The following is a 23,490-nucleotide window of genomic DNA, read 5'->3' as shown; positions in this document are numbered from 1 at the left end:
GATCGGCCCTCAGGAGCATCTCATGCCTGTTCTCAACCCTTTCTCATCTTCCTTCCTTATTCTCAACCCTTTATCTCCTTCCTTCCTTATTTTCAACCCTTTCTCATCTTCCTTCCCCATCCCTTTCACGGTCTCTTGGCAGGCACAACCTACATCACACCCAACATCCCAAGGAGAACAAAACACAGACCAAATACCCGAGGAATGAACCCAAAGAAAGGCACCACATAGCCCCGCACAAGCAGCGTGGTGAGCTTTCTTTTTGAAAGCCTCCAGAAGGAAAATGAAGCTGAAATCCTGAGAACAAAATGAGCATAACTTCTGCTGTCTTTCACTCAAACCAGCCTTGGGAATTAAGTTTTTCCCATGAATTTACAGGGTTGGTAGGGCTGCTGAGTGCAGCCCACCGTGGGAGGTAGCTTGCATCCTGCCTCTTCTAGGATGTTTCTTATTGCGTTGGGGAACTGCTTGCCCTCAGGTACGACTTACCCTCAGCTGCAATGAAGCTGCAGAAGTAAAACAAGTGAGGAAAGGGCCCAAAGAAGGAGTGAAACAATTTAGGGCACACTTAGGGGAAGCCACTCATGAAGAGCCACCAGGGGTTGCCAGATCTGCCTAGCAATTAGCGAAGAAGTTTTTCGTAGAAGGCATCTGCAGACTCAGATACACACATGGTGGGAACAACGTGAGACCCAGGAGGGGACAACCCAACCATCCCCCCCTCCCAACCCCCCCCGGCTGTCCCCTCACTCACCCAGGAACTCCACTCCGCTGCTGTCTTTTGGGCTGCTCATGCAGTTCTCCAAGTAAATCCCATCCTTGTAACAATCTTCCTTCTTCTTTGCGAGCCCCAGGATCTCGCTGGCTTGATCCAGGACCTCCCCTCCCGAGCAAGAGCAGGGGGTCTGCATAATGCCGCAGGGGTGAGAGCTGCTGCTGATGGCCAGGCACGCATCCAGCCACTTGCAGAGCATCTGGCACGCGGCTTTGCTAGGGTTCCTGTTGCCCACCACGAGGTATTCCACCGAGAAGTCCCTTTCCTGAGCCTTCATGGGCTTCCACCGCACGGGTCCATTCTCCACCCCCGGCGGCGCAGTCTGCTTCATCTGGAGGAACTGCTTGTTGGACTGGAGGAAGGCGTAGCGGGTGGACCCATCACAGAGCTTCAGCACGTCGTCGAAGCTCTCCATGCCCAGGTAGGTGCGGGTGGACTCCAGGAAGGAGTCGAACTGGTAGGTGCGGATGTGCTGGTGGTCACATACGCCGGTGGGTTTGAGGATCTTCATGTACAAGGTGTACCTCCGAGGGTCGGGGTTCTGGATAATCCAAGAGCAGAGAGAGGAGTTCAACGGGAAGACGGCGAAGGAGGAGAAATACCCAAAGAATTTCCCTTGGACCAAAGTGGTGCAGGGAGTTTGTGCCAGGTCCAGAGCGACCACGGTCCACACAAAGTAGAGTGGCGATACCAAAAGCAGGTTCAGGGCAGATCCAATGCTCCTCATCCTAGGTCTCTGGTCCTCTGGAACTCAAAGTAAATGTCAAGCAGGTGCCAGATCCTGGACATAACAGGGACCAGCTTAGAGGAAAAGTGAGAGTTTAAGAGGCTCTGAATCCGAAATCAAGCCAATCCTCCCATGTCTGGATTTGAGCTCCCTCCTGTGGTCATAAACAACACCTGGAAAAAAAGGGAAGGGAGGAAAGGAGGAGGGGAGAGAAAGAGAAAAGATCTGGGATTTGTTCTTTATTTTTTTTCCATTAACCCTTCACAATGCCAAGAATCCATGCAGCATCCCCAGTCCCAATACATCTCTCTGGTGGGGTTTGCAGCCCCACATCACCCTCCACACGCTAGCTTTGGAGGTGTCCCCATCGCTGGGATGTCCCAGCCAGGTACTCCTTTTACTTCTCACCTTCCCAGCCCTTTCCTTTTACTGCCCTCTGGGATCACATCAGGTAGAGGAAATCAGAAGTTTCCCCTCGGGTGAGGATTTCCCTGGCCCTGCAGCATGTATTTCCTCCAAACCAGGACTGCTGACCAATTTTAAAAGGGCAGCTCTAACCTCAGGGAGGGAGGTTCCCCCTACCAAACCTTACTGCTGAGTATCAGGATGATATCAGGAGCTTCCATGGTCTTAAAAAAAAAAAAAAAAAAAAAAAAAAAAAAAAAAAAAAAGTGCTCAGATCCTCTGCATTGGAGCCCTGGGTGCAAGCAGCCCAGCTTCTCAGCTGCTAACATTGGGCTACAACCCCAAAATAACTCCAATCACCTGGGGTGTGCATCTTATTGATCAGGGGCCAAGCTGGCACTGCCAGGAAGGAATTAGGGTAAATGCCCAGGCTATGAAGAGGGGCACTGATTGCAAGGGGGTAGGGAGACAAACATCTCCTCCCATCGCAGCCTGTGGCTCTGATCCTCTTCATACCCCCATCAATTCCATGCCACCCGCCCTCAAATCTGCCCTCTCCCACCCCACTCTCAAGCTCTCCATTCCCAGACTGCAAACAGAAGAAGCTTTTGAAGCAGCCAGATGAATTCCCCACAAATCTACGAGTTATACAGCTAAACCCAGTCCTGCCTCCCAGGAGACACTTAAACAAGAGATGAAGCCCATAGACCGTCCTGTGCATTTGGGAGGAGACAGGCTCTTAGCCAATAGCCAAATGCAGCACCACTTTCACCTCTTGCTTTTGCTCCTCTATATATCAAAGTTTTGCCTCTGCATCGCCCCTCTTTTACAAAACCTTTTTTTTTTTTTCAATTTATTTTATTTTATTTTATTTTATTTATTTATTTATTTGTTTATTTTTCCTGGAGAGGAAAGGGTTAGGGAACTGGAAAGTCAGATCTGCTGTTTGCAGACTGGGTTTCATCCGAGATTCAAATCACTGCAGCCTCTGCCAGCAGATTCCTGCGTGTCTGTTAGACCTGACACTAATCAGCACGGAGTCCAAATGCATTTGCACTTAAATTTTTTAGAAGTCAGATCCCCACTCCCGACGGCGCTTTGCAGCCTGCAGAACTCTGCAGTGCAACCCTCCCCGTGCCAGCCTCGGGGGCTGGATTTCAGGAACAGCAGCCTGCTTAGCCGATGCAAAGCACCGCTTGGTTGCAAGGAAAACCACAGGCATCAAGCAAACATCCTATAAATTTCCGGAGAGGTCATCCTGATTAGCAGGAAGGGTTGCCTGCAAATGACTGTGAATGTTTTAAATATCAGCTTCAGTAAGTGAAGCGTGCTTGCTTAGCTGACTGTGAAAGGGAGCAGAGAGTCTCAGACCCTTTGGTTCATCTCTCCCTCTCTGTAGGGCAGTGCCTGGGCAGCTCGTGCTGTTCAGAAGTGAGCACAGCCTTGGAAAAGCCGAAATCTATCCGACCTTCCCACCACGAGCCAGCCAGGATCACCCTAACCTCTGGTCCAGCCCATGAAGGAAGCTGCAGGAGCCAGCAGCGCCTCCATGGCAACAAGATGAGGAGGAGACAGGGCCGAGAGCTGATGGAGAGCATCAGGATCCGGCCCCTGGTGGTGGCTTCAGCTTCTGGGATCCAGCCCAAAGCCTCCCACCCTCCATGAACCTGACTTTTCTCACACCGGCCACATCCCTGTTACTGAATGAAGATGCACAAAACACGAAACGCACACTCCTCTCGCCCCTTTTGGGGAAAAAACCAAAAAACAACAACAAAAAAAAAACACCGTAAAAGCCAACAAACTTTAACTAAACAGGCCCATTAATGGGACGCTGTGTTATGGTTGTTAGGTCTCAGAATTGATTTCCCCTGAATGCGGTCCCATCTGGAGGGTTTCACCATAAGGAGCATAAACATATTTTTTTCTCCTTCAGCTGATTCTTACTGAAGTAGGAATCTTTCCTTAAAGCAACCCCCCTTCCACACTTGTATCTTTGGCCCAATACACGTGGGGAAGAAGCGATGGGCAGTTGTTTAATGCTGCATTCCAGCAAACAGATCGATCCTCCACGCTTAATCCCCCAAGGGGGATGCACACAAGAGGTTGCAGCCTGAGGCTGGGGAGTTGATATTAATTGCATGAAAAGACAGATTGTCCCGCCGTGGAAAACCACATACCTATGGCAGACGGGTTAATTTGCCCTTACTCCCCTGGTAGTTGCCACAGCTGGTGCTTAAGTAGCCTAGATTTCTCTGCTATGCTCCCTCTTCCAGCAGGAGATGGGACTGGCAGAGAAGCCTTTGCTGGAGGAAATTTTGAGGACAGCAGGTGACTGTGAATTACCTTGGGCCATTCCTTGTTTGAGTTTTTCAAGGACCATTGGAAGGGCAAAAATGTTGCCCTCTTTATGCATGTACCCATTGAAAGACAAGTTTTCATCCCAAGCAACTGCAGAAAGAGGCTGATAAGTTTGGTCCAAAAGACTCTCCCATCTTGATTTCCTTGCACATGTGTCCAAAGTGGTCAAGGAAAAGGTTTTAAATAGAGATTTGAACCAGCAGCACAGCCCATGCATCCTCACATCACTGCCCAAAGCCTCAACAGTCTTTTTGTACTTCCTCTTGCTGAGTATTTCCATCCCACCGTGGCACCCACGGGACCAGGCAGGGTTAGAAACAGAACCAGATCGATCTTTGCAGCTTAAACAAACCCAGACAGGGACTGAATCACACATTACACATAGGACCTGGACTGCTTGAGGGGTTTAATCACCTAGTTTGCACTGCTCCGTGTGAATTTTGGAGCCCGCAAGCCTTGTCAAGCCTTTTGGTGCTGCACCCTCGTGTCCCACAGTTACGGTGAATCAGACAATTTGGGTCCGAAGCTGGAGATTTCCACCACTTTCAACTCTGCTTGGTTTTGGCACACATCCGTGTGCCCCAAACACACTTCACCCCTGCCCCAGGAGGTGCTTTGCAGGATGCCTGCGCTGCCCAGCATCCTTCCCCCACAGCAAGGGCAGCCTCCCTGCCTGGGCATCCACCGCTCTCCTCTCCTGTGCTGGTGGCAGGGGGCTCTCGGCGCAGCAGCAGCCTGGGTATGGCCAATGGAGGGCACTGTTAGACACGCACACAAACACACACACACACACACACACACACACTTTATTAAAAAAAAAAATCAGAAGGAAAAAAAAATAGCAAAACCATGACTGCAGAAAGTGCGTCCTTCCCCGCTGCTGGCCATAGGACCTCTCCAAACACCGATCTGCCAAACCTCAAATCCCTTCTCTCCTGCCCATGGGCTCAGCTGTGCTATCATCCAGGATTTACCTCCCTCTGCTTTTCCTCCTCCTGACCTTGGCACACGGCTGACACCCCAGCGGGGTGAAAACCACTCTCATCAAGCTAATCTTCCTTTCCTGGAGCTTCCCATTTCCCTGCAAGAAATCCCCCGATATCAAACAAAATATCCCTTTTGCCGGAGGCAGAAAGCCACCTGGCCCTGAAAAAGCTCAGTCCCTTGTCACTGTGAGAAAACAGGGGAAATGAATATGCCCTGTCCTTATCCACAAAGAACTGCTAGCAGAAGGAAAAAAAAATGCTGCAACCACTTGGAAATATTCTTCGTGCTACAGAGGCGAGGGAGAGAAGCACGGTGGAGGTGCCTGGAGAAATATCACAGCATCTGTCACCCAACAGTGCATGGGGAAGTCAGGAAGGGCTCAGACTTGGCACCTAGGGAGGGATGGAGCTTGGACCAGTCCTGGAGCAGCACATCCTCCATAAATTCAGTGCTTAAAATCAGGGTTTTCCTTAGTGTTATTTTTAATGATCTATTTTCTCTCTCTTCTGCCTTCTACAAGGATTTGCCTCACTCTGACCCTTCCCAGCAAGAGTTATCTACAAAGATCTGCCTTTATCTTCTGGTAAAGCAGAACCTGGTGGAAAGCAGGACCCAAAGGGGTAAGAGGATGGACTGGTGGGTATTGCAGGACTGGGAAATCCTTTAGGTCTTACCCTGACTTCAGTGCACATCCACCCCCTAGAGGGATTTCAGGTGAGGGAAACATCCTGGAAAGGATAACAACCCAGCACATCTCCCTCATGGAACTGCTCCAGCTCCCTGGGTCAGGTCTACCTCTGGACAAAATCCTGAGAGCTGGACTTGGCCAAAACCCCTTTGGAAAGCAGACGAGGGTCAGATAACCAAGGGTCCAGCCCCGTTCCCCTCCTGCTGTTTCACATTTTTGATGCACCCCTCATGACCTGGCAGGTTTATTCTGCTGCTACAGAGACCAAAATCCTGCTCGCTGCCTCCATCCATCTCAGTCTTCTGAGTGCAAGGAAAGCCTGATGCTCACCTGCCTGCCATGTTAACAAATGATACTCATACACACTAGCATCCTTCATCCCAAATTTCTCTCAGCTCCATCTTGGAAAGGTACACGCTTTGGGGGTAGACTCTGGTAGACTGGGACAGCCTACGGGAACAACATGAATAGGATGGGGAATATTTGATGCTGTGGTGGGGATGCTTGTGAGGACAAAGTCCCCATCCCATTTCAATTTTCAGTGAAGAGGGGAGCTGGGGAGTGGACTGAGAGATAAAACGTAGAAATGGATCATGCTGGGGAAATGCTGGGGTGCTCCAAGAGGCTTTCAACCACTTTCAGGAGACTCCAACGCTCCTGTGCCTTGGCTGAGCAATCAGATATCTGACGTCCTTCAGCATCGGCCAGATGGAGAGACACTGCTGGGGAGAGCCAGAGGGCAGATTTTAATCTTGACTGTGGGATTGGTGCTTGCTCCCATTTAAGAACCTCTGCCTATCTGTGCCTCAGTTTCCTCACCTGCAAAAATGGATGCAAAAAGCTGCCTCTCCTTTTCTTCAGTGATCTGAAAAGCTCCAGCAAGATGCTGAAGATGGTGTTTCATTCCCAACACTCTAGGATTTCATCCTGATATCAGCTTAATAGCCTTAAAGATTTAAGCCTCCTCTCCAGAGTAAGTAAATTGAAGATGGGCCCATGGCTAAAACCATCAGGCAGGGGTGCAGGGGGTCAAGCTCAGTTCCTGACTCTGAATTTTTATTTATTTATTTATTTTTCAGTGAGTTGGTTCAGGGAGCACTGAGCAGCAAGACTGGACCCTAAAATGCAGGACCCTGAAACCCTTCCATGGAGGAAAGCCTGGCAGACAAGGAGGGCCAGATGTGCTCCATCTGCTCCCAGATGTGGCTGCCCAAGGGAACCAAGCCCAGGGCTCTGCAGCACCTTCTGTTGGGCCCAACGCAGCCGCAGCACGCAGATGTCATGTGTGTGCTCGGTGTTTTTTAACATCACCTCATCTGGAGCTGCAGCTGCTTGTCCTCGGCTGTCCTCTCACGGAGGGCAGTGCTGTCGGCACAGCCTGCTGGGAGCGCACCCGGGGTGGGAATTTCTCAAGGACTCCATAGCATGGAGATGGGTTAGATGCCAATGCATAACAAGGTCAAGGAGTCTACAGGGTTCTTGGCAGGAGACATCCAATGGGGGTCACGACAACATTACATTTAACATTGCCTCTTCCTCTGCCTCAGTTTCCCATTAGCAGAGCAGAATTAAACCCCAGTGGTTAAGTTAATACTGGTAAGGTACATCCCACAGTGGGTTTATGGTGATGGCTGTCACACTGCTTCTGGGCATTTCCTCACCCCCAGGGGAATACACAACTCTTCTGACCCCCGTGAGATGTGCAGTTCCTATTTCCTCCATGCCAAAACACCACCTGCACCCTTTGGTATCCCCATCTCCTGCTCATTGCCATCAAGGGTCCCACATTTTACCAAAACCACCTTGGATTCTCCCTAGAAAACCCTATAAACCTCCTTCTGTCCCTCTTGCCTTACTTTTGCCCATAAATGCTCCACAACCAGCCCCTTGAGACATTTTTTCCTCTGTTCCCACCCCATTCTTTGGTGTGAAGGTTACACAAGAGGTCCTGTGAGGGCAAGGTCATCCTCTTGAGAGGCAGAAAGCCAGCAGGGGCCAGACCACTTCTCTTTCCACTCATTCTTGCTGGGGACTGGGCTACAATTGATTAGAAAGCCAGTGGGAGAGTAAAAGCATTGTCATTAGCTGGGGAGCTAAATGGGAGCCCCCAGGGCTTGGGGTTGCTCAGGGGGCTCTGGGTGCTCATGATGATGCTCATGTCCATGTAGTTAAATTGCCTGTCCCCAAAGCAGAGCAGCCTTGTTGCAGTGCTTGATATCCCCTGAGCTGTGCCCACAGGGGTGGTGATTTTTGGCTGGGGACAAAACCAGGCTAGGAAGCATCCTGAGATGTGCTTCAGGCTGCTCCACAATGGTGCAAGTCCTGGTGCCTCTCCAGTTTTGTACAGCAACCCTGAAGGTGCATAATGCTTGTTTTTTTCAATGCTGCAATCTCAGCAATTAAAACTGGATTGAGAATGTTTTCCTCTTCTGACACCAGGAATTCAGCTCATAATTTTAGGTATTCAGTTTCCAATGCTTGGTGAGAATGTCTATTTAAATTGCGTGCAGAAAGACCTTAACATGGTACTGCTCAGATTTGCAATTTTCTTATACGTCTCAGCAGAAAGAAAATGAAGATTCAGGGTGTAGGGAGAAAAAAAAAACAACACCTAAAATACAGGTCCTTTGAGCAAACCAGATACAAATCCCTCCCTTGTCTAACTTTCCCCATCCTTAGAGTCAGCAGCATGTAAGAATTTGAATTACAGGATTGGACTTGCTATACAAGTGATTCCAGTTTCTCCTACACTGTCTGAAATAAGGGGCTGGAGTCCTCTGGTGACACCAGGTTGGGAGAACAGGAATGTCCCAAAGATATAGTGTAAAAACATCTGAGCCATAGCCTGTGAACGTGGAGCCCTTCTTGCAAGTTGAGCACAGGCCCTGAAGGTGGAGAGAAACAGGAATAAAAATGATCCCTTTTAAAGCCCCAAGTCCCTGAAGTTCTGGATCCAACCATGACCTTGGAGCAGCAGGAGTTTGCAGCCAAAAAAAAAAAGTGATAAATATGTGCATTTCTACAGCACCTTGTCTCCAGGGTCCTCCAGGGACATGGGGAGCAGCAGTGAATTAAGCCTCGTGACGCAGAAAGCCATCCTTACTGATCCCAAAGACCAAGCACAAACAAAAGGAAGTACTTTTTCACACGGCTCATAATTCAATTGAGGAACTCATCGCCACAGGATGCTGTGTAGGCTAAAGGTATAAAAGAGTGCCAAAACGGATTAGAGAATTTGTGGAGGATAAGCCCATCAGTCGCTGTTAGACATGATGGTCTGGGTGCAACTGCCGGTCCCAGAAGTGTCTCCTACTCTTCCTAGGAGATCAGAAGGGGCAGCTGGGGGAAAACTTATCTTTGAGCCTTTTCATGTGCATGCAGACTTGCATGGGACATTCCTCCTTCCCTAAATAACCATTCCAGCATTTATAGGGGAGAGGTGTAGGGGTCTCAGCTACCTGAGCTCACCACACTGTGGAGCACGGGGCACCCGCCTGCCCTGCTCCCTAGAGACCCCCCCGTCACTGCAGGCTCCTCAGGGCAGAGGCTGCCTTCCAGGCTCCTTGCAACAAACCCTAAAAAGCCTGTAGCCACCACACAGGCAGGCAAAGGGAAGCAATCATGGCAGAGGCACTAATGAGCCAGCTTATTCCTTGCATCTCATCTATCAGCTGCACCACAAGCCGTTCAGGATTTACATAAATAAGCCAGATGTACACTTTTCCCATTTTCAGTCTTTCTCTCCAGGAACCCTTGAGCAAAGGGTGGTGGGAGGGAGGATGGCTTAGTAGTGAGGGGCAAGAATGGTGGTTATCAGGAGGCACTTCCCCAAGCTTTATTTAATCACAAGAAATGGTGGAGGATGCTATGGAGTGATTTGTGCAGCATCGGGAATGGGCTGGTTTGGGGCCCGTGTTGGTCAGCTCTCTGTGGGCAGCCTTGATGAAGATGAAGGATTGAAGGAGGAAGGCTTACATTTATTCTGAGAAGGGCTCAGGTGGTGCCTCATCACCGGGATGACAGCAGAGCCTGTGATTTTCACATGCTTCTTCATTTGTATGGGCTTTCCTTCCTGGCTGAGGACATTGGCAGACAGGACTATATTTAGGTCCCTATCTAATACACTGCTAAATGGACCACAGCTTCAAAGCCACATGCAGGCAATTCTGCTTCCAGTTTCCCCCTGAGTGATGTTGAGACTGCTCGTTCTGCTTCCAGCCCAGCACCTGCTTAGAGAAACCTCACCATAACTCACCCACAAGCAAAGAGCCAGGTGTTCCCCGGCACCCCGCAATGACAAACCCACGTGTGCAGCTCAGGAATCAGCCTCACTAAGCCAGGAATTACAGGAGAGAAAAACAGACCTTCCAGGAACGTGCCAGGAGATGGGGATCACTGCTTTTTTTTTTTGCCCAGAAGGTAGGTTGGCCAACACAGTGGGGCAAGGTGGGCATCCTCCATCTCCCAGGACACTCCCAGGAGGGTCCGTCCTGCCTCCCCATTCAGTGATGGGCTGAAATCCAGCACAGGTTGGTGGAGAGCGAGACACAATGAGCAGATGGCCCTTCTTTTGTTCCTGAAGAACAGAAATTCACATGCCAACTAAATGCTAATTTGCCCTTTTGCTGTCTGTCTCCACGGGCTACGTCTACGCTGCTGAACAAAACAGTTCAGGGACTGTTCTCTGGCTCTGGGGCCAAGCATGGCACAGCTTGGAGCCGCACACCTCAGCTCTCCTCCTCTGCAAAATGGGCTGGCCTCATCCCACAGACCTGCAGGAGAGAGTCCCTTGGCTCAGCCATCTACCAGACTGTGCCCTGGCACAGTCTCGGGCCAAAGCTGCACCAGGGAGCATGCAAGTAATTAAATGGTCTGGATGATCACGGGATGGTGCTCATGCTTATATTTAATCCCTTGTTTATTTACGAGGATAGGTATAGCCTCAGAAAGAGTGAATGGATATGAATAGCAAAGGGCTTGTCCTTCAGTGTTTCATTGGAAGATCTGGTGGAGACCTTTCCATAGGGAGCAAATCCAGGTACCACTTTTGGTGGCTCAGACCTGAGGGTAAGGCAGCCAGCTGGTTGATGCTCCCACCTTTACCTCTGGTCTGGAAAAGGGTCCCTGCATCTTCCCATGGCTCCCTTTTGGCCAGAGCTGTCTTCTGCTGGAGACAGGATTTCTGTCTGTTGTTCTTAATGGTCAGTAAATCAGAATGAGGTCACACCTGGAGATTTACACCTCAGCCCACTTGTTTTGAGAAGCTCCTCGTTAGGTGCTCAAGAGATAGACCATGGATGCTGTAATATGAAAGATCTCATCAACGCTTTCCCCCTCGCTCCTCCAGCAAGTGGCAGTCACTGGGGGAGCTTGTCTCCATCTCACCCAGCTCTGCAAACAAATTAGGAACTTTGGCCTCAGGAGGAGGTGGTGAGTACTGCCAGCCCCACCATGGCTGATTAGGGCTTTCCATCACTCAGCATGCCTGACCCCAGTAGCCAGACAAGGAAAAGCATCAGTCCAGCTCCTCCTTTTCATCATGGCTACCCATCAACATCTCAGGGCTGATAAGTGTCGATGGGATGGGTTGACCCTGGTTAGACAAGCAGAAGCGTCACATTTGCTGCCGGTGCTTTTCATGAGAACTGGATTGCGTTTTTTTTTCTCTCTCCCTCTCCCCCCTTCTCTTCTTCTCCTTTGCCTTTGGAAAGTGCGACAGCATGGGGATGAATCGCCTGATTGTGTGCTCCTCTTTCCCCCACCATGCCGCACCAACAGCAGGGCTGGGGGATGGAAAAGGAGCCCAGCTGCTTCTTGTGGGCTGTTCTCTCTCCACCCACCAGGCACTTTAAATCAGACACAAATTAACACCAACTCCTGGCATCCTTTATTAATCAGATTGGCTCAGCCTTAGTTTGCTTTGCTTTTATCTTCTATTTTAATATTTCTTTTTTTTTTTTTTTTTTTCTGAGCCCACCGTCCTGAATAACATACCTAACAATAACACCACTGCACACAGAGATGGCTCCTGAGTTATTCCAGGTAGTGCTCACCTGTGGTTTCTCAAGGTTTAAATCAAGCATCATGTTATCCCTTGAGCATCTCAGACTTCAGCAGTCTTTTCCATCCATGCTGCTCTCTAGGTGTCTTTCAAGGAGAATCCCCATGCACGTAGTCACACACAGACTGAAATGCAGCATCTTTGGGTACCTTCCATGTGTCAGTCATCATCTGATAAGAAAGTTACATAAGATTTCTTCTCCTAACATATGATATTAGGGGAGCTAAAATTTGCCTGCCTGATGTGGGACATAGTGGAGGTGAAAGCATAGAAGCCTGTATAGCCACAGGTCACCACTGTCCCCAGAGGCTCCACAGTTACCTAAAGATAGGGAGGAATTCCCACCCCCTGGGAACGTTGGTAACAAGAGGGTCATGGACCCTTATCATGGGTCAATCACCGTGACCAGGCACTAAGGGACAGTTATCACTGATGGAGACACACTCCCAATTTCATGACTTGTCCTTGGGACTCTACTCAAAAAGGTGCTAAGGAATGGTTTCCAAAGCCTTTCCTTCAGGAGTAGAGATGAGAAGAACTGTAAGAACTCACTGATCTTCATCATTGCTCCCAGCCTTGGCAGACAGAAATGCTGGAGGACATGTCCTTCAAAGCCTTCTATCTACTCAGTCTTCCCAGCTTAGCAAATCCTCTGGTCTTTTTGTGCCTTGCCCCTCTAACACCTCTGGTCTGTCAGACCCCATCAGCAACATGCATGATGGAGGCAAGGAGGAAAGAAGTGACCGATGGGCTTTTTGCTGGAAGAACCGTACACGGCCAGGGAATTGGCTGGCTCCTCTCTGCTGTCTGTATGGCCATATTTGCTAAGACACTCCATCTAGCAGGCACTGTTCGGTAACTGTCAAACCTTTTGTGGATTTCCGTCTCTGCAATATTCGTTTCTTAGCAACTCTGTTTGCTTTTAACAAAAACAAAATGTCTCTGCCTGTGGCGTGCTATTTTGAGCAGAAACAGTGCTGTTTCGGGTCCATGCTAGTCGGAGGGACCCTGGTGAAAATGGTCCCGTCCACCCACTCACTCCTAATGGCACTGGGTGAAATTCTTATTTGTTTTCTTGCTATCTCACCTGCTTCAGGGAAAGCAGAGCAATCCTGGACATGGATTGTGGTAAACAGCTAATACTGCTACATTGCTCTTCTTCAGTCCTTGCCATTCTGGCAATCTCGAAGCTTATTGTGTAACCCAGGTAATAAAGGTACAAGTCAGAAGGAAATCTTACAGCAGAACAAAGTTTCAGCAAGAAAATACAGTTATACAAGCCCTGTGCACTTCATTGGAAATGCCTCCGGTCTCCAGTTAGCACTATGGATAAGGAGACTCAAAGGCATGCAAAAAACATTAGCACTTCTTGAGATTATGATTTATGAGTTCTGATTGATTAATAATAATAATTAAAAAAATAATAATCCCACAAACCAAACAACCCCAAAACCAACTATCAGCAGAAGTGATGCCTCACTTTATGGGCTCAGAAAGGAGCTTGATGAAATGAGAGTCCAGAAAAGCAAATTGGAAGTGTCCCAGCCCTCTGATAAACACATGTACCATAATGGTAGGGGAGACAGATGAGTGGAAAGTGGAAATTTCAGAAGTCAAAAAATCAGTTATGCTTGAAACATTCCTCCATATATCAACTCTCCCACCTATCACAGGGATCTCACATCTCTACTTTGGGTTCACAGGTTGAGTCCAGTGACGCATCACCCTGAACATGACCTGTACCTCTTCTGAACTGCTCAGAATATTTAGAGCAGGATAGAAACCTCATTTTACCAACTTAGCCAAAACCTGTCAGAAGGTTCATTCAATTATCCTCTCCCTCTCTTCATGTCCGTATGAACTGCTGATCCCCTGCAGTACACTTGGCAGCATTTTGCAGGTGATTCAAATGATGATGATTTTTTGGATAACTCCAAAAAGCTCAGAAAGGTGGTTAAAAAAGGGGAAGAAAAAAAAAAAAAAAAAAAAAAAAAAAAAAAAAAAAACCAAACACTTAAAGATTTATAGCTGGCAAAACTATAGATGCAGGACATGAAAAGAGGAAAGGAGATGGCATGAAGACGGTCAGCAGCTGCAGAGTTAATACCTTCAGGCCATCATGTCTCTGGAGGTCTCTTATAATCAGTTGGATTTAGAGACTGAACTCAAGCAGTGTGGGAACCAACTTGTACAGTTGGTAGCTATTTTCTTAGGAAATAAGCACCACCCATTTTTTATTATAAATCCAAAGTTATTCACTGAATCTATAAAGCCTCGCTGACGTCAGTGGGGCCAGGAATCTGTCTCTTTATTCCTGAGTTCAATGCCTATATATTGTTTTCATGCAGCTGTAAAGATCTTCTTTATGCATCTTCTTGATTTTTCTCTCGCTCATTCATCCTGATTCATCCTCCTCTGCTTGGAGCTCCTTGAATATCCTGTAAGAAGCCCACACACTCAGACACATTCTTGTCCAAGCCTACATTGCAGTATATTTGTCCAACTAATTTTTACTGAAATAAAGTTCCTGTTTTGCAAAATTGCCAAGAGCAATTGTTTTGGTGAATCATAAATACTGCAGAAAGGAAATGTTCGTTCAGGTTGTTTGTTTCTGCCTTTGGCAGATCGAGGCATAAGAGTGCATACATTTCTCAAGAAACACATTTTAATTCAGAGGACAAACTGCATTGACAATGTCAATTCGATAAGACACCTCTACGCTTTGACCTGAGTAAAGCCCACACATCTGCAAACATGTTTGCTAACGAAATCAGGAATGGTTGCTTCAATCTCAGCCTCTTTGGCACTGGTTTGTTAAGGCAACTGAAGCATTGCATAGTTCATTGGCTCCATTGAGCAGTGACCAGATTTTGGACAGGAAGTCTTGCTTGGCACTTCAGGATCTCCAGTTCAGCCTCCCTTATATGAAGGTCTAATGGTCACATCTGACAGAAGGCAGAGGGCTTTGATGTGTTGTGGGAGGAGAACCTGCAGCATGCCATGACCTTGTCCCAGCCCGGGATCACTATCCCTGTGGCTGGGGTGCTGCAGAAGACGTGCGCATGCATCTCTACCTCCTTACTCAGCGCTCTCACCTCAACTACAAGATGCTTTCACCAGGTTGTGACCCAGGGGAAGATTTAGGAAGATCCCAGAACCAGAATGAGAAAATAAAGCAGCTTGTGCCAGTATAACCTGTGGGTTGAACTAGAATGTATAAAAAGTCCTCTAAAACCTGTTCGTTTTATTGGAAGCCTGTTTAAGAAAAAGCGCATAAGTTGTCCCAAAATATGGGAAAAGGTGGGTTTTTAACCTAGTCTGGCTGAAAAGTGATATAATGCTCTAACCACATGTCTAAGATGTAGGCAGGACCAGCTGGAAGATACAAATACAGAATTAGCTTGAACTATCCTTAGCTGACTAAAAGGCAGAGATGCAATCTGAGCCAGCCACTCTGGGCTCCTTGAGCTGTCCACAGAAAGAAATGGCCATCTGAAGCAGGGTGGTATTTTGGAAATGGTGGATACAAGTTTCCATGGACAGATTCAACAGCAGCACTGCTCAGAGAGGACACTTCTTGGGAAGACAGAACCTGGACTTCAAAATAGGGATCCAGACCCCGAGCCAAAAATATTGTTGAGCCAGAATCCTCTACTAGTGCTCAGTCTAGGTCTTTTCCCTACTACCAGTGGAAGATTGCTATCTTCTTAAGCAGATACCAATTAAAAGGCCCTCTAAGCTGTACTTTAACACAAATAACGTATAAAGATAACACTGTCATATTTCATAATATGATGACTTTAATTCCACTCTTGTTAAAGAGCAATTGCAGTGTAATTATGATAAGTATGTTCTCTGACACACTTTAATACCACAAATACAAATGTAATATAATTATACTCCATTACAATACATATTATTATTGCAATATAATTGTATGATAATGTAATAATAGGATTGGTAATTATAGGACATGTTACATGTAGTAGTATTTTACGTATGTACACATGCACACACACACATGTGCACACGTATCCTTGCATCTTGCAAAATAAGTGACTGGAGGGTTTATAGTGTCCCTGAGAATAAATACTGTAAATCTCATTGCCATGGTGTACATTCAATTCAGGTGACAAGGGGACGTGAGAGCTAACACAAACCATTCACTCATGCAGTTAATGTTCTTATTATATCAACAGAAATAATTATTGATTGAGCAGAAAAAATGCAGTGTAATTACATTTTAATTGCAATATAATTCCACTGTAATTACACTTTTTTTTTCTATTATTTGGGTTGGCCAATAACAATGAGATTAGGGAGACCCTGTTCTCATAATTTTATAAGATTATATTATTGTGTAATATTGCACAGCCTCCCAAGAGAAGAGGGTTCAGCATTGATCAATTCATTTCAACCTAAACCTGTCTTAGTGTTGGAAAATTAACTATAAAGAGCAACATTGCTGAGTAGCCCTCCTGAACCTTTCATGTCTCTGGCATCTCCAAATCACTATCACACAAAAAATGTGTAATAGATACTGTAATAGAAAGATGTAATACCAGAAGATGTGTCTTCATCCTCAGTTTAGCATTTTCTGTAAGCTCTTTAGGAGCTCTCCTTCCTCTGTATTTGAAAATACAAGTCTTTAGCGTGGAAAATGAATATTGTTCTAATTCTTCATTCTCTCCCCAAAATCCCACTTGATTCAGGACAGCTGTCTACCCAGAGAGCAAGCAAAAGAGGGTTATTCATATTGATCACACCTTCCTCAAGATGTAATGCTATGATAACCCCTGGGTTCTTCTGATGTCAGTGATAATGGAAGATCTTCCACTGTAGGGATCTTCCTCTCTCTAAAGAGAGTAAAGTTATTTGTCTCAGAAACAAGAAAAGGTTGGGACAACTCACAGATGACAGCAGACAATTATCTTCACAGCAGTCTCAAAGCTTTTTTGTGCTTAATGCATCAGGAAGAACAATTAGTGTCTCCCCTTCCTAAATTTCCCCTCTTAATTCCTATTAATTAAAAATAAAAATAAAAGTTATATATATATAAAATCAGTGAAAAAGTTGGGAAGAGAAGGAAATCCTGTGTGCCTCCTGGATACTCTGGATGATACAGTAGCTATGGCAACAAGCAGTTTAACAGAACTCCTTTACCTTTGATTTTTTTTTTCTATTTTTGTCTTAATGTTTACAACAAATAATGTTCCCAGTTCCTCTCCTTTGTAGGCCAGTGGTTACTGGTCAAAACACTTTGTCCAATTTCTCACGAATACTACTCCCTCTTGTTCATTACTTGCATGAGGGCATGATCCAGTCTCAGCTGAAATCAGGCTGAACATGGAGGTCTCACATTTTTATATATAGATATTTTTTTAATACATGCCCCAAAAATAATAAGAGAGTTACGTGGCAAACAGGTTGCCTGATCTGACTGAGCAGTGTGGTTAAACACTGTGACTGATTGCCATGGCTTGCTCTGAGGCCAAATATTCTGGTAGGCTCCCAGAGGGATGAACAGATTCACAAGTGAAAAATTTATCAACGGCTACAGAATATGCTTGCTTAGGCAGGTCCCAGATCAGGAGAAAAACATAAAACACAATCAAAATCCTTAATTCAATGAATTCTGGAAGTAAGGAGTGTGTGTCAAGGTTGGGAACAATTTATGCTTACTCCTCTTTGCTTTGCTCTTCTCATAGGCATCTGCTATTGGCACTAGCTGCATAGTCCATCAGTCTCACCCAGTATGGGTGTTAATGAGTTTTTGTGCTCTCAGAGTCACATCCGGCCTTCAGACCTCCCATTTCTCTGAGGGAACAGCAGTGTTGCAAGGCGAGGGACCATAGAGGGTTTGACCCAAGGAGCTTAGATCAACATTCTGCAAAGCCTCCAGCCTGGTCCCCAGGTTCAGGATCCCCTGGTGGGATCCTGTGCCTGATAGATGCAGTGTGGGCTCTGGTCAGTTTGTGTCATAAACCATACAGTTGTGCAGATCATGTACTGGACATGGCAAGGTGCTCGGTCTGGAGCTACTGAGTTGTCTCCAGAGCTGGGAATGGTTTGTGAGTTTTCGCAACATTTGGAGGAAACCTGAGAGAAGCAGAGTGGCGTAACCAATGAGCTCAGAATGATGGCCCAATGCCTGCCACTGCAGAGGTGTTCAAGCCTGGCATCTCCACTTGAATTTCTTTTTGAAAATCTTGAGCTAATTTCAAGCTGAGACTCAAAGCAAAAGTTCAGGGTAGGTGATGCTATACCCTCCAGGAAAACACTGTTCCTCTAAGCTGCAAGGAGTAACACCAGCAACAGAAGATTTTATTTTACTTTATTTTTTTTCCCTTTCCAGCAAATCAGACAGGATACATTGACAGGGAGCCTGGTGCAACACTGCTACTGCCAATTTGACTTTTGCTCTTTCTCACCCGGCCCAGCAGAAGCCCTACGAACGTGCAAAGCAAATGAGCCCTTAACCTGCCCTGCAGCCCCAGCTCTGCCTTCTTGTCCAGAGCATGCAGGCAGACTGCAGCAGCTACGAGAGAGGGGCCAAGTGTTTTCAGGCTTCTCCCCAGAGCCAGGAGACTGTGGCAGAGTCAGAGTCTGTGCTAGGGCTTGGGCTTGCAACCAACGCTGACACTGCATTGCAGCACAAGTTAAAGAGGGGAGGGAGAAAAGCCGATGTGCACCCTGCAGGGAAAACAGCACAGGCAGGATCCTGCTGCCCATCTCTGGTGGGAATCCTGGTCAGAGAGGGCTACGCTCCCATGGCACCTCATCACAAAAAGGCACAGCTAGATGCTTAACACTGGCACGTGCAAAAAATAAAAATAAAAATAAGGTAATAATTCCCAAATGTGTAATGCTTATGCCTATCTGAGCTGGCACTTGTTTCCTTCCACTGTCACTGTGTTGCCAGACTAACTCATTACTTTATTGAGTGCTCTGGGATACTCAGAGTGTGAGACGGTGCACTCAGAAAATACACTGCTGTCCTACAGTCAATTCCATGCTTGTTCAATAGAAAGCAGATCAAACTATTACAAAGAAAACCTTGCCAGAACCAATAACTGTACAAGGCATGACATTATGCTAAGATGCTGCTTCAATAAATTATCAGCTAAGAAGAGTCTGGATCCTTTAATACTCCTGGGATTCATGGCTGCGCAAACCTATGTCTGTATACAGATAAATTCAGTTAAACAGGTATACCATATGCTATCGTTAGAAGAGTTCTTTGAGTTATAAGGAATGGCATATTAAAACTCTAGGTTAAAATTCTTACTTACTGACCAGTCCCCAGAGGTGAAAAAAGACACATTTTAGAGACATGGTACCTGAAGAAGGGGGAATACTACATGTTAAGACCCCTAACACTATGTTTGTTTAAAGGAAGGTCTGTAAAGCATGACCCTTGTTGTGGATCCCTGGTGCTCATTTATGCTGTCAGGTCATGGTATATGCTGAAAGCAATGTTTGGAAGAGGAAATCAAAGACTGGTTGGTGGCAGGAAGGAGATTTGGCAAAAGTACAAATGGAAGCTGGAGAAAAAAATCACGAGGCAATCTCTGGGAGTGAAAGATCATAAGGTGAATCAATTTGGAGAAGGACGTGAAGAACAGATGGAAAATAGGGTCACTAAGAATATCAATGGGATAAAAAAATCTCAGCACACAGTTAACACTAAGCAGCATCCTTCTGAAGGCCTCGAGGCATCCCTCTGCAGGGAGTAGGTGTTTTTCAAGGAGTTCAGATTGAGGCCAGATCTGTCCAACACTCCTGAATTGGACTTTCTCCTGAGCCAAGCCTTGTGCTATTGAGACATCCCTGAATCCCAGGTGATGTTAAAGTGATCCAGTGCAGATCCATGACCTAACTGCCTTATTTAAAGGGTTTCAACTCTCTTTCCAGAACTGAGGCAAGAAATCAGAGAAAAATTCCTTCTGAGAGTGCAAGGATGCTGCTACTGGCTACAGCATCCATCACCTAGTTTGCACATCACACACCCTATCCTTACCCCTTTCAAATGTCCAGTATGTCTTTAGTGATCAAACTGTCTGGACCATGCATTTTACTGTTACAGCTGTAAATATTCAAGCAAGACAGACAAGGAAATGAAGAAAAGTGACAGTAGCTATGAAAATCTGACTGAATATGAAGTTGAAGAAAATAGAACATCACCTGCCCAAACATCAGCCCCACTTTTCTTCCTGCCTCAGAGGAATCCCAGCTGAACTGTAGATCAGCCTCAACTCATTGCCTAGCTGATGAACTCTGAAAGATTGCAGCCCCAAGCAGTTATCTTCCAGGGAGCTTTCTTGCATTTCTCTGCACAGCCCATAATCAGATATGAAGCTTCTCTGGGATGCATTAGCACAAATGATGCTCTACAGAAAGGAATTGTGTTGCAGCATATGCTGCATGCAGACATAAGTCCTCCCTCCTTTTCTAGTTGTTGCTACTATTGTTATTAAGGATTTCATAATAACATGACTTGAGGGCCACAATTTGTCTGGGAGACACAGACTCTAAAAATGATGTATTCTTCCTTTCCATTTCTCCCTTGCCAGCAGTAGGACGTTGACATGATTGAATTCCTGGGGAGGAGAGAAGGGAGGGGAGGCAAGCAAAGGGTCCAGAGTGACGGTAGAATTGAATTCCCAGGTCTTGAGCTAGAGCAGAATTTTCCATCAATAATGTTTGTAAAATAAAACGGTGCTGGCACTTTTGTTTAATTTTGTTTGTTGGAGCTTGCATGAATTCTGTTTGGTTTTGCCTCCTAGTTAATTTCTTCACCAAAAAGGAGGAGAGTTTTTTTCACAGTGCTGGAAAGATGCAAGGTTGTTCTTCTGGGAGAACCTATTTACATCAAGATCTGCTTTCCTGGGAAAGCTGAGATAGAACAGCTCAAGCTCTTGGTGTCCTGGCAAAGTACCATGGTGGGAATTTGGCTCAGGGGAACTTGGAATGAAAAATGGGGAATTTCATTTCTAGAGGACTGGCTTGAATCCTTTTTGGACCAATAAGGAAAAAAAAAAAAAAAAAAGTTTCTGTTTGGATCAGTCATGAGAAAAGGAAATTTCCATTTCATGGCTCCCTGCTGGATTTTTTGGCCCTTCCTCATTTTCTGATCAGGTTGCTGTGTACACCTCAGAAATTCCAGGGCAGATGAGCACTAACGACCCTATCGATGATATTCTTCAGTGAAACTGAAAGACTTCTCCTCTGCCATCTGAAATCTGGTCTGAGAGACACCACTGAGGAAGGATGGATGGAGTCCAGTTTCTTTCTGCTTACACTGTGTATTTCAATCTCCACAGCTTTCAGTCCTACATCTTTTGTAGACATGAAAACAAGCTTCCAAGCAAAGATCTTCTACTCTTATAAACCAGGAAAGCTCTAAAATATGAACCAAGCAAAGTCATTTCAAACTAGCCCATGATTTGTTAACAAGGTTCCAGAGAGAGAGAAAATTTCCTTCCTTGCAGTGAGGCAGTATCTCTCTTTGGCAATTCAAGGAAAGAAGAAAACAACATGCCGCAGCATCCCAGATAGCTGTTGACCCCTGCAAAAGGAACAGCCTGGTATGACGTTCATCCAGCACCAATGAACCAAGCAAACGGTGCTCTGGAGAGTCCTGCCTCACCCCCTCTGGGATTTAACAGCCCTGATTGCTCAGTGCAATAATCCTAAGAAAGAGCTGGTCACTTTCCAACAGCTAATGACAAGTCTGTTATTTAATAGCCCAGATCAAAGCCAAGGGCGATTAATGATCTAACAAACCGGTCGATCAACTGGTGATGAAGACCAGTTATAATCCGTATCAACAACTCCCACCATAGAATTGCTTTTATTAGCTTTTTCTTCCTTCTGTAGGGTCTAGGACAAGCAAGGGGCTATTTCAGGAAATCACTCGCTCCCTGAAAATCAATAACCAATCAACACCTGGAGTTTACCCTGAAAAAAGTGCTTCTTCTATGTTTTATTAAAGGGGGTTCTTCTTTCTCTGTGTGTTTAAAACTCCTGCCAAAAAGAAAAAAAAAAAAAAAAAGTACAATACTGGAGAAAAGCACTTGTAAATGGCAACCCATTTCTTGAGGTATGATCCTGACTGAATGACCAAAGTGAGCTACTTTGCTGTGACAACAAGAGAAACATATATAATATAGCAATGTTATTTTGGGAACTAGAGAGTTCATGACAAACTTTCCAGGCCCTTAAACAAAACAGAGTTGGAAGAACAGTCTTAAAAAATAGACAGCAGCACAGGAGGAACCTGCTCTGTCTTCCTACCTCTTGAGTTGTTTCGTCTACAGAAAGTGTGCCTGAGCAATGACCCTTCCAAACTGATTTTAGAAGCCTCTCCACCCTGTCAGCATAGTGCATCATTACCCATCTCTCTAGGAAAAGCTCTGCCATATCTAACAGATATTTCCCACTGGAATCTAAGCCAATGATTTCTTGCTTTGTAGGTTCAGAAAACTACTTTTGTTTCCTCTGTCTTTGCCACAGTTCCCCCGATACTCTCACATCCCACACCAAACAAACCAGTCTCATATCTCCCTTTGTTCTACTCTTCTATAGAACGGAAAAATACCATTCATTTATTTACTTATCTTTTATTATTATTATTATTATTATTATTATTATTATTATTCCTCATCAGTACTGTCCTAATATGAACTTTGAGTTCACCAGCTCATAAGGGATTTCACATGAAAAATGCCCTGCCAGAAATGTCTAATACTCTGTTTCCAGCAATGTCAATAGGAGACACTGTTTAGAGAGAACACATGATTTTGGCCACTCTCTCATATACAAAATCTATGGATGCTCATTCAGAGGCATTATAGAAGACTCCCCCAGAGATCTCTTTTGGTATCTGCTCAGTTTCTTCACCTGCTAGCTTATCCTGGGGACACTGGTGGATATCACATGCTGCAGTCGGCACTGATGGACTCAATGCAAAAGAGTTAAAATATCACCCAGGAGCTTTGGGAACTGCTGGCATCAATGAGCAGAGCTCTTCTATCCCCTTTACCTGTTCAGCCAGTTACATTTCACTTCCATAAAGTATCTTTTTGTCCTGCTCCTTCTTTCCAGAAATGACTGTTGCAATGGATGCTTCCCCTACTAGTATGATAAAAATGGAGATGGGAATTGGGTGGGAGAGAGAGGTGGTGTGATGGTTTAGAGGTCAGCGGGCGGGCTTAAAAGACTGTTAAAATATTTGTCTGCGCAGTAGGAGTGGGGTAAAATAAACTCATCTTCTGTAAGTAAACAGCTCCAGCTGATGTCTCTGTCTCAGGATGAGACACTTGCATTCTGTTAGGACTTACCTTGATAAAGTTATGAAGGGCTTTAACTCTCTCCAACAGTCAGTACATACACAAGATTTACTACTGTTTTAACAGCAACTGTGCTGGAGGCAGAGAGAAAGAAAGAGTGGTACCAGCACATAAGTCTCCAAATAGTCAAAAGAG

The 23,490-nt window shown here is 45.9% G+C and overlaps 1 protein-coding gene across 10 annotated transcripts in view; it reads right to left on the bottom strand.

Annotated features, from left to right (window-relative positions):
• ADGRB1 (adhesion G protein-coupled receptor B1) overlaps window positions 1–23,490 on the bottom strand; it is a 260,482-nt gene that overhangs the window by 186,292 nt on the left and 50,700 nt on the right. For all 10 annotated transcript variants that reach the window (XM_040547414.1, XM_040547418.1, XM_040547419.1 and 7 more), the window contains exon 2: window positions 755–1,675. In XM_040547414.1, the coding sequence (XP_040403348.1) occupies window positions 755–1,502 (748 nt within the window). In that variant the 5' untranslated portion in view covers window positions 1,503–1,675. The remainder of the gene's footprint in view (window positions 1–754; window positions 1,676–23,490) is intronic.

The sequence above is a fragment of the Cygnus olor genome, chromosome 2, assembly GCF_009769625.2.
Source record: "Cygnus olor isolate bCygOlo1 chromosome 2, bCygOlo1.pri.v2, whole genome shotgun sequence".
Taxonomy (NCBI): domain Eukaryota; kingdom Metazoa; phylum Chordata; class Aves; order Anseriformes; family Anatidae; genus Cygnus; species Cygnus olor.
The sequence above is the reverse complement of the archived record's forward strand: the minus strand, read 5'-3'. Positions and strand labels throughout refer to the sequence as shown.